A 16024-nucleotide genomic window follows, 5' to 3' on the forward strand; every position below is an offset into this window, starting at 1 on the left:
TTACAGAATTATTGATACTTCAAGGCGATTTGCTTCCAGAAGGAAATACAATACCAACCTCCATGTATGAGGCTAAAAAGACTTTGTGTGCATTGGGGCTGAGTTATGAGAAAATGCACGCATGCCCCAATGATTGCATCTTGTATAGGAAGGAGTATGAGGATTCAACTAATTGTCCTACTTGTGGTATCTCAAGGTGGAAGGAAGGCAAAGATGCAATCTTGAAAGAGGGTGTGCCAGCGAAGGTGGTGTGGTATTTTCCCCCAATTCCAAGGTGTAAAAGGATGTTTCAATCACGTGAGGCAGCTAAGAGTTTGACTTGGTGGCGTGTTGCTAGAAAATCAATTGACGGTCAGATGTCTCATCCGGCGGATTCCCCGTCTTGGAAACTTCTTGATGATAAATGGCCTGAGTTTGGTAATGAGCCGAGAAACTTGAGATTGGCTCTTTCATCTGATGGATTCAATCCCCACAGTTCTCTAAGTAGCAGATATAGTTGTTGGCCGGTTATCTTAGTTACATATAATCTCCCTCCATGGCTGTGCATGAAACGAAAGTTCATGATGTTAACCTTATTGATTTCCGGTCCTAAACAACCCGGAAATGATATAGACGTCTACTTGGAGCCTTTGATTGATGATTTAAAATCCTTGTGGGTTGGGATTAGAGGAGTGTATGATGCACATAATGGAGAATACTTTACACTCAGAGCTGCATTAATGTGGACAATTAATGATTTCCCCGCCTATGGAAACTTATCTGGTTGTGTTGTTAAAGGATATAAAGCTTGTCCAATATGCGGCGATGATACACCTAGTCACAGGTTGAAAAATGGCCACAAAATTTGTTACATTGGGCATAGAAAATGGTTACCAATCAATCATCCATATAGGAGGCAACGTGCAGCTTTTAATGGGAAACCTGAATATGGCATACCTCCAGAGCCATTAACCGGAGAAGAAGTGCTGCATATGGTTGAAAATGGTGACAGAGTTTGTTGGAAGAAGAAATCAATATTCTTTGATCTCGAGTATTGGAAATACCTTCCTGTGAGGCATGCCCTAGATGTTATGCACATTGAGAAGAATGTTTGCGATAGTATCATTGGTACATTGCTGGAGATCCCTGGAAAAAATAAAGATGGGATTGCTGCTCGATTAGATTTATTGAACATGGGGGTCAAAACTGATTTGCAACCCGAGTATGGAGAAAGACGTACTCGTTTGCCTCCTGGGCCTTGGAATTTGTCAAGAGCAGAGAAGAGAGAGGTTTGCAATTCTTTCTATGGTATGAAGGTCCCTGAAGGTTATTCTTCAAATATTAAAAATCTTGTATCTGTACAAGATTCAAGACTTCTTGGCCTTAAATCACATGATTGTCATACCTTAATGCAACAATTGCTCCCTGTGGCAATTCGTTCTGTTTTGGAGAAGCCTGCAAGGTATGCAATAACTCGTTTGTGCTTCTTCTTCAATGCTATATGTGCAAAGACTGTTGATGTTTCCAAGCTAGATAAGTTGGAAGAAGATGTAGTAGTTACTCTGTGTTTGCTTGAGAAGTACTTTCCCCCTTCATTCTTTGATATCATGGTTCATCTAGTAGTACATCTTGTCAGAGAAGTTCGTCTATGTGGGCCAGTATATTTTAGGTGGATGTATCCGTTTGAAAGATATATGAAAGTGCTGAAGGGGTATGTTCAGAATCGTACTCGTCCCGAAGGTTGCATTGCTGAGCGGTATATAGCTGAAGAAGCGGTAGAGTTTTGTACTCAGCATTTATCTGATGTTAGTACAGTTGGAGTGCCTTCAAGCCAAAAGATGGGAGTTTCAAAGCCATTATCAGGTTGCACAGTGAGCGTAGTTGATCAGGACCTGTTGAATCAAGCACATCTATATGTCTTGGAGAATACGGAGGAAGTCCTACCTTATATCGAGTACGTATGAGTTTTATTCTTTAAGTTTCCATTTAAAATTATTTCTTATGTTTATCTTATATATTTGGGACCGTAATGCTTGAATTTTTCGTGTCATGTAGGCAACATATGATCCACATCAAGACTGCTTATCCAAAATTTAGAAAGAGAACAAAGTGGCTGCAGGATAAGCACAATAGCACTTTCATTCAATGGCTACGCTTCAAGGTATATGTTGTTGAATAACGTATTTCTCTTTTAATTTTCTTCTTATTTATATGTTAGGATGAATTAAGATATGATTAATTTGCAGGTTCAAAGTGAAGTTGAGGAAGACAATCATGGCGTATCAGAAAATTTAAGGTGGCTAGCAGCTGGTCCAAACATGTCAGTGCCATTATATAGGAGCTATCTTATTAAAGGTATTAAATTCAATATCAAGGCACAAGATGATGTGCGGACAACTCAAAATAGTGGAGTTTATTTACTTGCACATACCATGCAAGTTGCTAGTGCCAAGGATAAAAACCCAATTCTCTCAAATATGGGTTTCTATGGTGTCATTCAAGAAATTTGGGACCTTGACTACCAAAAGTTTACAATCCCAGTCTTTAGGTGTGATTGGATAGATAGTTCTGGTCTTGTAGTCGACGAACTTGGATTTACCCTTGTAGATTTGAGTAAAATTGGACATAGGAATGACCAATTTGTTTTGGCTTCTCAAGTCAAACAAATATTTTTTGTTGACGACCCGATGCATCGTGGTTGGTCGGTAGTGTTATCAATGCCTAGTAGAGAATATAATGATGTTATTGGTGATGAAGTATTAGGTGATGTGATAATTGAGTGTGAGCCATTTACTAGAGGGATGCCAAATGTTGACACATTTGATGAACTGGTAGGTGAGTTAGGCGGTCAAAATATTCGAGATGGGTGTGAAGATATATGGATTGAATGATGCTTATGTAATTGGCAGTGTATGACATTAATTTTGTAATATATTGTAATGTGATTTCTTCACTTTCTACGTTCAAATAAAACACGACGTTATTGTGAATCAGTTATTCAGCATATTTACCGACGTCTTAAAGCAACGTAACAATGAAGAACCACAACGCTATTGTGAAGCAATTATTCAGGATATCACGTCGGTGAAGGATAAAGAACCGCCATGTAATTCAAAATAACACGACTCCAATCCCATAATACCGACGTCTAAAAAACGAGATATGTAATCTGAACGTTAAAAAATACGACGTCATCATACATTTTCCACGTCGCAAGTTCTTTTATAAACGAAGAGGAACGAAATTAATTCCGACGGAAATTCATTATAACCGCCGTCTAATAACAATTAAACGACGTTATTTGTAATACGGCTCCCATCATAATCTACGCCGTCTATATGTTCTGTAATACGGCTCTCATTTATTTGGAACCGACGTTGTTTAGACGTTCAACGTCGTCTATATTATTAAGTGCGTCGTGAGTAATGAATACATATAAATACAACGTCGACTATATAAATGTATACGTCGTAAATAATGACACTGACAACTATTTCCACGTCATCTTTTTTAGAAAAATCGAAGTGGAAAATTTATTTCACGACGGTTTTTTGTAAATAAGAGACGTTGTAGAACTTTAGCAGACTAAACACGTCTGTTTTTATTGTTTTCCGACGTTGTTGTATTTAACAACGTCTAATATTTATGGTCGTTGTTTGTTTCTGAAAATAGGACGTATAAATTTTTTAATACGACTCTCATATATTTGTAACTGACGTTGTTTAGTTTTTCAACGTCTACTATAGAAACACATACGTCGTAAATAATGACACTGACAACTATTTCCACGTCATCTTTTATCGAAAAATCGAAGTGGAAAATTAATTGTACGACGGTTGTGTTTATATGTGCGACGTAGTAGGTATCAATAACGTCGTCTTCTAATGTATTTAAAGACGTCATATTTTTTATTGTCGTGAAAATTATATTTAACGTCGGCGTATTTTTATTGTCGTCGTTGTATGTCTATCTTGCGGCTTTGTTCTCTTAATATGTGTCATATTTTCCCTTTTTAACGACGGTGTTTTTAGAGAATTGGTCGTCTATTATCATCCTCGATTGCTTTTTTTAGATCTTTTTGCAGTACAAAGACGTCGTTTTGTATTTTTTGATGACGTTGTATTGTTTAACAACGACGGTTATTTAGCGTCGTGGTTTATGAGGGAAAAGATGACGGTGGATTCCACGACCATTGAAAAACCAAATACACGACGGTGATTTACCGTCGTCTTTTTGCTTTTTTGTAGTAGTGTTTTCGTGATCAATTGTTTAGGGGAAAATGCTTTTTATTCTTTCCAGTTTTCAATACTAGCTATTAAAAAAAATAAAAAATAAACAAAATTCCAGAGTCTCATGCCTTTCATCTGCAATCAAAAACGATGCTGAACACTAAAACTCGGGTAAACAAAGTCTCATATTCAACACATACAACAAAGCATGGACTTGATACTGAAAACTAAATAATAAAAATACGAAAACAATTTTGTAATATTAAAAGAGAACAAAGCAAATTTTAAATAAGGCAGGGAGAGAGGCAGAGTTAGACTAAAGAAAAGCAAAAGATTTTCAGGTCCCTAATACATTAAAAATCTAACTGGAACCATACCTAAAGAACTTGTTGGGATCTCATCTCTTTTCAATTTCTTTGACAATGTTTAACAATTCTTTGATTGGTTCACTACCATATGAAGTGGGTGATTTGGTAAATCTCGCGGAGCTAGATGTATCAGGAAACAAGTTATCAGGTGATACACCCATGACCCGTAGCAAATGTACTAGTTTGGTACGCTTACATTTGGAAAGTAATCAATTTGATGGAAAAATTCCTTAATCTCTTAAAAGATTTAAGAGGCTTGGAAGAAAGAAATAGATCTTTCCCGCAACAAATTATCCGGGCAGCTTCCTGAATTTCTTGGCAAATTTCGAGTTCGTAAGCTTCTCAATCTTTCTCGTAATGATTTCGAGGGTGAAATGCCTAGAGAAGGGATTTTTACAAATGCAAGCGGTGTCTCCATTTTCGGAAATGTTAGGCTTTGTGGTGGCATCTCATAATTCCTTCTACCTGCATGCCCCAAGGTAAAGCCCCATTCATCTCAAAGACCATTTTCCCAAAGAGTAGTCATCGTTATAGCTTGTGCATTTGCATTCATAATTGCTATGTCATGTTCCATTGCTATATATTCAAAGGTGAAAATGTCACGAGGTGGACCAGTAACTTTCACGTTCTTATAAGGATTGGAAATCAGGTGTCGCTTACTTTGAACTCCTTGAATCGACTAATGGGTTCTCTGTACAACCTGATTGGTTCAGGAAGTTTTGGTTCTCTTTACAAAGGAGTAATCCCTAGAGATGGAACAATAGTTTCTGTTAAGGTATTGAACCTTCAACAACAAGGATCTTTCAAGAGTTTCATTGATGAACGCAAAGCTTTAAGAAGTATAAGGCATCGTAATCTTCTAAAGATCCTAACTGCCTGCTCAGGCATCGATAATCTGGGTAATGAGTTCAGAAGTCTAGTCTTCAAGTACATGGAAAATGGAAGTCTAGACTCATGGTTGTATCCAAGAGATGAGGAGCAATGGAAAATTAAGACCTTGGGTGTTGTCCAAAGAATGAACATTGCTATTGATGTTGCTTCTGCTTTAGATTATCTCCATCACCATTGTGAAGGGGCCATTGTTCATTGTGATCTAAAGCCAAGCAATGTTCTTCTTGATGAGGATATGGTAGCCCATGTTGGTGACTTTGGTGTAGCAAGGTTCCTTTTGGAAACATCAAATGATCCCTCCCAGAGTCAAACAATATGTCAACTGGGTTAAAGGGTTCCATCATTGAAACCAAACACTTCTCCAATCTTCTTTCTTGAACTGGGTCGCGATCCTGATTTCTTGTACTTGGACTTTCTTGCATGTCACCACCGTGTCTGTCATCATTACCCTCCGCATCATCTCTTTCAAGGAGCAATGAAGGGTCTGCTACATCAAACGCATGGTCAGGCAACGCTGCGTTAGTGAATTGGTGATTACTTAGACCATCTCTAAACATGGCATCCATAGGTCTTTTTCCAGTGAACATTTCTAGCAACAATATTCTGTAGCTATAAGTATATAGTTCCCTCCCAGTATGGAAACTTGGCCTCCCATGACATACTCTACCATTATATACATATACATATATTTAAGTGTCAAATCCGGATCCTCTGCTCTGATTTTATCTGTCATGATTTGCTTTACTTTTATTCTCCATACGCCACCTCATTAAAATTTAATCTAATGGATTTAAAAGTTGACACATCATCCTAAAACCAAAACCCAATTTACTCCTAATTAAAAAAGAAAAAAAAAGCCCTGACACCCAACTAACGGGATAGTTAATGTCCAAATGCTAAAGCAAAAAGGAAATTAGGAAACAAAATATATACAAGAAATTTTTTTTTTTTCGAAGAGAGACTAGTTACGATTTTGCATTTTGTGAGGGAAGTGTCTTTGCTTAATCTTTTCTCACACTGACATCTAGAAATAGGAGTTAGCAGAGTGTTATATGGAAAGCTTACCATGTAACCTCGGTGGATATAAACCGGTTGACTGGCAACCAAGAAATAAGGATATTCAGATTCGAAAGCATTGGCTCTCTGAAGAGCCAGAGCTTTTTCACTGTTAGTCAATGTATGCATCCTCCCAAGGACATAAGGTGTTCGTTTAACGAAATTCGACTGCTAGATGAGCCTCCAAAATCTTTCTTTGTTGGCATATCATTCTCTCCTGTTAAAATAAGGTTGTATCTTAATATTTTTGGTAGATAACACAATATATCATTCTCTCCGACACTTTAATATATGTATACGTATCTAATGGCAGAGTATGGCAGAAATGTTCACTGGAAAAAGAGCTACAGATGACATGTTTAGAGATGGTCTAAGTATTCACCAATTCACTAACGCTGCGTTGCCTGACCATGCCTTTGATGTAGCAGACCCTTCATTGCTCCTTGAAAGAGATGATGCGTGATGCGGAGGGTAATGATAACAGACACGGCGGTGACATGCAAGAAAGACCAAGTACAGATATCGGGATCGCGACCCAGTCCAAGAAAGAAGATTGGAGAAGTGTTTGGTTTCAGTGATGAAGATAGTACTTTCATGTCTGTAATATCACAAGGAGAGCATATCCTTGTGAATGTCGTTGTGAACAAAATAAAGTCAATTATTATAAGCTTATCTATGTGCAACAGATTATTTTAATAAGGATGTTCTGTATTTTTCATTTCATTTGTAAAATAGAAGACATTCTGAGTCACATTATGTTTCCTTTTCTTTTCTTCTATTTCTTTACACATTGCCTTGCTCTTGCTATGTCACTGCATAAAATAAACTATATAAAGGGATCTTTGTATGTATATATTCAGTTACAAATCTATCTGTATGTTCCAGCTGAGGATGTGGCATGGAGCTTCCAAATTTTTATTTCTATGTAAACACCAGTCTTTGACAAAAGAATTGAGAAATTCAATAATTTGTTCAATACAGTCTAATTACCTGCTGCATTGGCCCTAGTTCAATGCAGATCCAATAGGAGTGTCTCTGACTTGCTGCAATTCCTGGTCAATATGGCTAATATCCATTCTCCCTCTACGTGATTTCACTGAACAAGCTACCCTAATTCTGAGTCTTCCAATCAGGTAGTCCTGATTTAGATCATCTTTCCCCAGCCCCAAAATATATTTATGACATTTGTTCAGGCAGTGCATTGCTAACCGAGTTATGGAGTTATCAGACGGGCCCTTAGTATATGTTTTCCTTGTAAGTCTTGTTGAAAACATCCGGAAAATGTTGAACTAATACTGCCTCATCAGATGTTTAGAAACAGAAATAAGGTAAGATATTGAAGATTTTCATTTTGCAAGATTTGGCAGTTCTGTTTCTGTTAGGAAGAATGCTATTTTGGTGATTGCACATCCCATACTGACTGTCCTGGCAGCGATGGCCTATTTTCAGATCTCACATGCTATTCCTTTGATCAGGTAAGAGGCTGCTGGGCCGTGAAGATGAAGATGTCAAATCTTTGTTTAATTAAGAATTCTGAAGTGAAATTTGTGCAATTTGGTAACACAGAGAGAATTGGGCAGGCTGATACTAACCAGGGAAGGCAAGAAAGGGATCTGTCTGAATACATGTCTGCCTACGAAACTTGTTTAAAAGATGATTCATACATCAGAAATATTTAAACCATAACAATTAACACCATTAAAATTACAAAGCGACTAAGTATCAAGATATCCGACAGCAAATAGTGGTCCATTTTACATAGCAAAATGTGATAACTGAGCTCTCTGCAACCCTCTTTAAATGACATAACTTTGCCTAATCAACATCTAAAAATGTGAACTTTCAATACAATGTCATTTCTCTCAATGAGCTCAAATATACAAACATCTCCTTCCATCAAACAATTTTCCGTCACAAATTCACACCAGCCACCAGAAAGTTTGGCTCCTGATTCTTTAGTATGACCAATCAAATTCACAGGCCACGATCTCTCTCTGACCTGAAGAGTCACGGTTTGCTTCCTCTTTTTTACGAAACTCCGGGCAAATGTAACTGGTACATGCTGCATAAGATGGATATATGGAAATGAAACTCTATACAAACCTAGTGAGTATTAGTAAATAAGTAATGTAGGTGATTTAGAACTAGTACATAGACAACGTATATATATATATATAGAGCTTACTTCTGGTATTTATGTTTGAAGCAAAGTTGTATAAGTATGTAGAACCTACCAATATCAGGCGTGTTGAACCCAGAGTGACTCTGAAGGATGGATCCTTTGGGGTGAACCTGTTAGCAGCTTCAAGAGCCCTTGAAGATGAATTTAAAGGCCTTTGAGTAACCTGCCCACCAGTGTTCAACCTTTTGTACTTGCCTACAGTACAAGAAACAAAATATAATCTGAATTCCTTAACCTTAATTTTGGGAATTTCTCATTCTGGTGGACTAACCAATTTCAAGAGAAGGATCAAGAGAGCAAGACACACCATTTTCATAATTTGTGGTGCAATCAATTTCAACTTTAATCATGGGGTTTCTCCTTTTCTCAACTCGATCAATTGCTACTCCACCATGGCCTGTGTTCCCCAAAAATTACAGAAAAAAGAACAGAATCTGTGTAAGTTGCAATGCAGACATAATAAGCATATATTCACAAATGAACAGATTTACCTGGTGACAAGGGACAATCTTCAGCATCGTTGGTGCGATAAAAGAAAACTTCAAATAAACGTTCATTGCAGTCAATCAACACAAAAACACACACATCACCGACTTTCAAATTATTGTCCCTTGCAAATGCCAACCAGCCACGCTGGAATCGAGCTATTGAAGTTTCATACTTGAATTCGACAAGCCAAGTTCTTCCATCTAAAATCTTAAGGATTATGTTACGTGCACGCTTCTTGACAAGATGTCTCCTTGCAAACTTGGATGGCAAATGCTGAAGCGAAAAGGAAATTAGGACAATATATATATAAGATTTTTTTTCTTTTTTTGAAGAGAAACTAGTTACGAATTTGCTCTTTGAGAGGGAAGTGTCTTTGCTTAATCTTTTCTCACACTGACATCTAGAAATAGGAGTTAGCAGAGTGTTATATGGAAAGCTTACCAGGTAACCTCGGTGGATATAAACCGGTTGAATGGCAACCAAGAAATAAGGATATTCAGATTCGAAAGCATTGGCTCTCTGAAGAGCCAGAGCTTTTTCACTTTTAGTCAATGGATGCGTCCTCCCAAGGAAAATTCGAGTGCTAGATGAGCCTCCAAAATCTTTCTTTGTTGGCATATCATTCTCTCCTGTTAAAATAAGGTTGTATCTTAATTTTTTTGGTAGAAAACACAATATAGGTAAACAATACAAGACCAAATATAACATTACGTACTTTTGATTTCTCCTCTGGCATGGCCTGACTCATCATCATCATCTTCTTCTTCTTCAAAATCAGAATCAGTTTCTTCCATCTCGGGCTTAGGATATTCAATTTCTGTAGCAGTTTTATCAAATATGAACACAGAGAAGTTGGAGTTCCCTTCATATCCAAAGACTAGCGAATTACCATAGTCAAGAGAACACAACTTTGAGAACTCTGGCCAACCCTTGTCAAACCAAACCCAACCATCGTTGGATCTTCTGAGTTCTATTTCCATTTCTACTCCACTTGGAAGCTTAAGATGTACTGGACTTGATAAATTCTCTCCATATCTCATCAAAAACTTCATTGGAATTTTCTGCAGAACAGAACATGTTAAGAGAAAACATTCTAAGCATAGCAATAGAGAGAGAAAGAGAGAGAGAGGTGCTTACAATTCTGGTCTTTTTAGAAGTCTTATCTAGAATGATCCTTAAGAAATGGGGCATGGAAGCTGGACTGTCTTGAAGAGAAGCCATGTTTGAATTAACTCTAAAGCTTGGTTGAGTTTTATGGGAAAGCTTGCTATTGGATGTAAAAAAGCTCTAGTCCTGGAACGAAGAAGAACATAAATCCGCTCTGTTCTTAGTTCACTACGAAGTGAAGTGACTACATTGAGTTGATCTTAGTTCACTACGCTCGAGAAGGAATCTAATAATTTCAATCAACTCAACAGTAACTACTTTCTTGGTTTTTATTTATTTATTTTATTCATATTTAGTTATCTCTTCATTTTCTTTTCTCTTTTGAGATTTCATTTATCAGTTAATTAATTGAGATGCCCTCAGACTAGAGTTGATCAAATTTCAAGACCGAAATCAAGTGATTGTCTTGTTGAGGAAGAGTACATCGCATTTGCACATCACATTACAAAACTTTTCAATCTTCGAGGCTTTTCAAAAATAATGCCAGCTGTGCATGTGAAAAGACCATCCAAATCCATCACCCTCTCTGTCACCCTCTCTGTCAAAAACTCAAAGGTCCTGTGTTCACTTCTCCATCCGCCGGCTAAAACGGAAAATCGATGGTCCTATACTTGTTGTCCGCCAATTTACGCGCCGGATCACAATAAGGGTTGACATCAATGGTATAGAATAAACCTCACAAGTTACAAACCATAAATCTAATACATACCATAGTAATTGGAACAACAAAATATTTTTTATTTTATATCTCCAATGTTGTCTTTCCATGTACAACTACCCAACAAAATGCCTTGCAAATCAATCATATAAAACCAAAACACTGCTTAAATCTGCCTCGCCAAAAGACACAGAGTTGCTGACCTGAACAATGATGACCTCAAATCTAAGCCCAAAACTGCAAACTCATACAACCAACAGAAAAAAAGAAACTAACTCATAAGTAAAGATGCATCAAACCCACTCTTAAGAGCGGTACTCCTCTCCTCTGTAAGAATAAACCCTGCAACAGAGCCTGAAAACACACAAAACCATCTCTCATTTTTTAGATATGAACACAAAATGTAAAAAGGGAAAAGGCAAGCGTTCTTATAATAACCCACATTCAATCCCTCCAAACAGAAGAGGAATAATCATGTATAAACAATATTAAAACAAAATGCAAAACGAGCAAAAAATTCAAATTTGGAGTAGGTTTTGTAATGATTAAAAACAGAAAGAAAAAAAAATCTGAAAATCCACATTTTACGACATGAAAACAAAAAGTACCAAGAATAGAGACAAATGTCCTTACAAGAAGCCAAAAGTTCATAGTCCTCTACAACATATAAGAATTAGCCCTAGATACACGAGCCAAATATACCAATTTAGAGAATTTACGTGTACCAACCAATGAAAATAAGAAACTAAACTACAAGGAAAAATGCATCATTAATTTTGAGGGCATACACATAAAAAAATATATATATACCAAGAAAAGAGACAAACGATATTCCAAGAAATAAAATTCAGTCCCACTAAACAGGATACCCATAAGAATTAAACCAAAATACACAAGGCAATAAATTTCCAATTTAGAGCAGAAGCTAAATCATAAGTCAGGATGCAGTAAAACCCCCCTTTCGAACACTATTCCCAAAGAAATTTCAAGAACACTGCAAACTCATACCTGAAATCAGGTCCTATATATGGCTTAGCAGTTGTCATCTCCTGTCTTGGGAACAACCTGGAAAATTTTAAAAGACAGCAACAAAAGTCCAAAAATGAAATACCCAGTAAACCCTATAGAACACTTGTTATTGGGTAATTCCCTCTAATTAGATCTGTTAAGCTATAATTAAAGACAGAAGTACAAAAGGAGTATTGATAATGATACTAAAGAAAAAATATTATAATTTTTGGTGAAACAAAATGATAACGATTAGATTAGTCTCTATATCCGAAGAATAAGGAAGTATACTAGGAGGAAGTACTTAAGCAAATGTTAAGAAGGTGTTGTTTAGCTTACACCCAAAAATGAGTGGCTATGCCAATAGGTTCCCACCACAGTGGTGGTGGATTCCCCCTCCCCCCATGGCACCCAGGATCGAACCCCAGTACGGTTTCTTTCCTCCAATGTAACCACACAAAAAAAACAACAACAAAAAAAGTGGCTATCAAATATGAGCAACTTAGCCCCAAAATATTGTGCAAGGGCCTTTGCCAGCATCTCCTGATATATCTCAGACCCTGCAATAGCATTCAGAACAAAAACCAAATATCATAAACGAATTATTAGAATGAACACAGCTATATCCATAGGTGCAGGACCAGAGAGCAAAATGCAAGGGTTCACAGTAGTAAGCTCTGAGGTATACTTCACATGTTCTTTATGCTCCAGGTGTATAAATGAAGCCACAATCAGCACATCCTTCGTATTCTCACTGAAATCAGAAAAAATATGAACTCCGTAAATTACTGGTGCATCTTTGAATCTAACAATAAAAGAAAATGCTACTGAATTATCGCCCATTTTCAGCAAGTAATATTTCAGAGTCCTTCACAAGTTAGAGGCACATTAAAAGGACACAAAGCTTTACCTTTATATGTTTTCTCACACTCTGTTTTCAAATAAAAATTTTAAATGACTGCTGCTTCTAATAGCTATCCAATATGGATATTAAATTGAGTGCACTACTTTCCTTTCCCATGCATACCTCAGCTCAACAACATACTCTAAGAGAAATTAAGTAGTTGATAGTTTGATCTCAGAAAATGAGGATATTAATTCTAATCTCTTCATTTAAATTCACTGCATCTTCATAAATTTCTACAAGTGGTAATCCAATTAGTATACATGACAAACATGAAATAATGACAAGTTGATGTCCAATAAGTTCTGTATAGTTCCTGAACTTAAATTGAAATTAAGATCATCAGTCATCAAATTTGATCTCTCTGTGTGATAAATCCCCTATGTCCCTAAGTTATTGTACGAATATGACCTTAGAAAAAAGAATCACTCAGCAATTTTCTAGTAATCAAATAGATAAACACTCAGCTAAATTAGCAATCTAGAGCCCAATTAATTACTCAGGTAGCTAGTTTCTAGGTTAAATACTCAATTATTTACTTCCTCCACATATTTCCAGAGCTCATAATCATTTAGTTTTCAACAAAATGAGTAAATTTATAGAATCAGACGAGCACTTACATCGATGATGGCTCCAGCAGCGTCGGTAAGGGTCGGCGAAAGTCGAGCAAATCACGGTTGCGAAAGTATATGAGTTGATGAAATTCTTTCACATTTTTGCACGGTTTCTCGACAACCAAACACGCAGAGCACAGATGAAATAGGAGAAGAAGCAAGCCAGAAAGAGAGAGAGGGGGAGAGAGATGAAGATTACCAATGAAATTTCTATTCCGATTTTGAGAAATCATATAGGATCTTTGAGTTGCAAATAGAGAATCGGGATTGGAGATTGCAATGTGCGATTCGGAGAGAGTGAAGAAGAAGATAAAAGACGTGAGAGAAGGATAGAGCCACTGGAGAACAAGAGCTTCAGGGAGGAGGCTTCTGATGTTGCGCTTGAGAGGGACGAGGAAATGGGCTTCAAAAATGGGCTATTTTATTTTGGACGTCTTCATAAAATATAGTCTAGACTCTAGAAGCAGAGAGTAAACAAAACCAAGCGGGTAAGACCCAGTTGTATAGCGGGAAAAGAGGGAAAAATAAGAAAGCCCAAGAAGCTCAAACTGCGTGCGTATAGCTGAAACAGAAGACGACGTCGCTTTACCTCCTGGGGGAATTTCGGAAAGTCTGGGACTTTGTTTGAATTTGAAGCCACTCTCTGCAGAAACAAGATTTGTAATTGTGACCGGTTCCCTTCAACGGAAGGTCAAGGCGGTGCGTTTCGAGCCCTGAAACTCACCTGGCTCGTTGAGTTTCAGTGCAAAACCCTAGAACGACTCAAATCGCACGCAGAGAACTCACCACTCCAAGTGAGTAACGGTTTCGCAGTCAAATGTTGGAACTTTGTTTCGATTTAGTGCTAAATTCCATGCGATTAAATACGAATTAAACAGCGATTGATGCTTGAGATTGTTCAGTGTTTGATCCGTTTGTATGAGTAGAAAATAAGGGAAAAGCTTTTTCTTTTTTGATCAAGGGAAAAATATTTTTCTTTTGTTTTTTAAAATTTGACAAGTTGTCAGTTGTCATGCTTCAAACATATCAAACTGGCCAAGTCAGGAGTGGGTTTGCAGGAGTTAGTTTTCTGTTAGTTAGTTTTTGGGATTGGGCGGGAAAGGGAGAGCATTGTCGTATAAATGTAGCAAAGGTGTTTGATATTAAGTCAGTGAGAAAGAAAATAAAGTTTCAGACAGAGGCTTCCCTGCAGCAAGAAAGTCCCTTTATTTTTCATTGTGATCATTCAAGATCACCATGAATGATCACCTTCACCAGTCGGGCTGGTGCATATATAAACAATGTTCATTGGCATGGTATGGCTTTTCTAATCAGCCAGCTAAGTAGTTTTCTTGTATGTCTTTATTCAATTCGTTATCTGAGATTGCCACCTTCTTGTTTGGAAGACATGTGAACTTAGATATTTGTGGAACCCATTTTTGTTCTTTCAATTTAATAGTGCTAGTGTAACGTATGCAGGTGCTTCTTTCGTACGGTTTGTATGTTTAGCTAGGTTTAATTTTTTAGGAGATAAATGTTTTTTCTATTTTATTTTTCACCATTGAATTGTTTCTTGTCTTGGAAAAAGTTAGAGGCTGTCTTCTGTAGATTAAAGATTTAAATCTCTTACGGGTAGCTCAAATTGGCCCTCGATGTACTCAAACGGGCTGAATGGTTGGTCATGTAAAGAACATAAATGGATCTGCTTTTCTTGAGTGAGTTTTATGGTGTGGTGAACAGAGTGGCTGAACGATTTGTCTGTTACCTAGATCATCCGTTCTGTCATGGCTGCCTTTTCTTTTGGTTCTTTAGGCATGTGGATCCGTCCTATTAATTATGTTCTTAACAGGTGCATTGATTCAAAGTCATCCGTGTTTTTCTGGTAGATTGCTGGGAGATTGTGTGACAATCTACTCACCTGTGTTGTACGAGCATGGGACTACTACAGCAAGCCTTTCTTTGTTGCACCAGCCATGAGCACCTTGATGTGGAAGAATCGCTTCACGGAGGGACATATCATGTCAACTGGTGAACTTGGAGTGTCACTCACCCCTCCTGTCACAAGGAGGCTGGCTTGTGGGGATTACGGGAATGGAGCAATTGCTGAACCCTCTTTGATTTATTATACTGTAAGACTCTTTTTTTGAGTCACGAGTTCAACAAAGTGGCAGTATTGTTTAGGAACCAGTATAATAGTAAAGAAAAGATGCCACCATCGTGAGATCAGATGACAGAATTTGACAGACCCAATGACAAAATTTGGCTTGGTATGCATAACATACTAGAATTGTTTTTGCGGGTCATTTGATTTTGTGTTCTAGTATGTGAACCAGGCTAATTATATATCTAGAATTGTAATAGTTGATTTGTATTCAGCTTTTCACATAAGGATTTGGCCCATCATTTGGTTCTACATCTCAGAATAAATTGCCAATGTCTGGACGCTATTGGTTCTACTGAAATAATGTCCTTGGGTTCCTGCTAGCAACAAGCTGTAATT

The 16024-nt window shown here is 37.3% G+C and overlaps 3 protein-coding genes across 9 annotated transcripts; 2 read left to right on the forward strand and 1 right to left on the reverse strand.

The window, feature by feature from the left end:
• Positions 5259-5805, forward strand: LOC18769887 (probable LRR receptor-like serine/threonine-protein kinase At3g47570). Its single transcript, XM_020568939.1, has one exon. The coding sequence runs from the start codon at positions 5259-5261 to the stop codon at positions 5796-5798; it is 540 nt and encodes a 179-aa protein (XP_020424528.1). The 3' UTR covers positions 5799-5805.
• Positions 8185-13983, reverse strand: LOC18770078 (B3 domain-containing transcription factor VRN1). 7 transcript variants are annotated; one of them, XM_020568588.1, is made up of 10 exons: positions 13552-13983; positions 12028-12781; positions 11323-11373; positions 10332-11222; positions 9910-10255; positions 9636-9823; positions 9197-9467; positions 8977-9102; positions 8758-8900; positions 8185-8585 (listed from the first exon to the last, which is right to left on the reverse strand). In XM_020568588.1, exons 4-10 carry the CDS (start codon positions 10413-10415, stop codon positions 8343-8345), a joined length of 1401 nt encoding a protein of 466 aa, XP_020424177.1. In that variant the 5' UTR covers positions 10416-11222; positions 11323-11373; positions 12028-12781; positions 13552-13983; the 3' UTR covers positions 8185-8342. The 7 variants fall into 7 exon arrangements, with proteins under 7 accessions (XP_020424177.1, XP_020424176.1, XP_020424175.1 ...); XM_020568587.1 differs by having other exon boundaries at positions 10332-11373; positions 12028-12084; positions 12367-12781; positions 13552-13981; XM_020568586.1 differs by having other exon boundaries at positions 10332-11373; positions 12028-12587; positions 12716-12781; positions 13552-13978.
• On the forward strand, positions 13957-15943 carry LOC18770216 (probable phosphopantothenoylcysteine decarboxylase). The gene is made up of 3 exons (XM_020568940.1): positions 13957-14015; positions 14117-14339; positions 15411-15943. Exons 1-3 carry the CDS (start codon positions 13957-13959, stop codon positions 15669-15671), a joined length of 543 nt encoding a protein of 180 aa, XP_020424529.1. The 3' UTR covers positions 15672-15943.

This window comes from Prunus persica, chromosome G7 (genome assembly GCF_000346465.2).
Source record: "Prunus persica cultivar Lovell chromosome G7, Prunus_persica_NCBIv2, whole genome shotgun sequence".
Lineage (NCBI taxonomy): Eukaryota > Viridiplantae > Streptophyta > Magnoliopsida > Rosales > Rosaceae > Prunus > Prunus persica.

Bases quoted from the DNA above. Each gene is read 5' to 3' on its own strand.
- LOC18770078 (XM_020568588.1), bottom strand. From the start codon at position 10,415: ATGGCTTCTCTTCAAGACAGTCCAGCTTCCATGCCCCATTTCTTAAGG. The intron at 10,256-10,331 runs GTAAGCACCTCT...TCTGTTCTGCAG, and splicing joins CTTCTAAAAAGACCAGAATT to AAAATTCCAATGAAGTTTTT. The intron at 9,103-9,196 runs GTAAATCTGTTC...TGGGGAACACAG, and splicing joins AGATTGTCCCTTGTCACCAG to GCCATGGTGGAGTAGCAATT.
- LOC18769887 (XM_020568939.1), top strand. From the start codon at position 5,259: ATGGGTTCTCTGTACAACCTGATTGGTTCAGGAAGTTTTGGTTCTCTT.
- LOC18770216 (XM_020568940.1), top strand. From the start codon at position 13,957: ATGGGCTATTTTATTTTGGACGTCTTCATAAAATATAGTCTAGACTCT. The intron at 14,016-14,116 runs GTAAACAAAACC...TAGCTGAAACAG, and splicing joins CTAGACTCTAGAAGCAGAGA to AAGACGACGTCGCTTTACCT. The intron at 14,340-15,410 runs GTGAGTAACGGT...TTTTTCTGGTAG, and splicing joins CAGAGAACTCACCACTCCAA to ATTGCTGGGAGATTGTGTGA.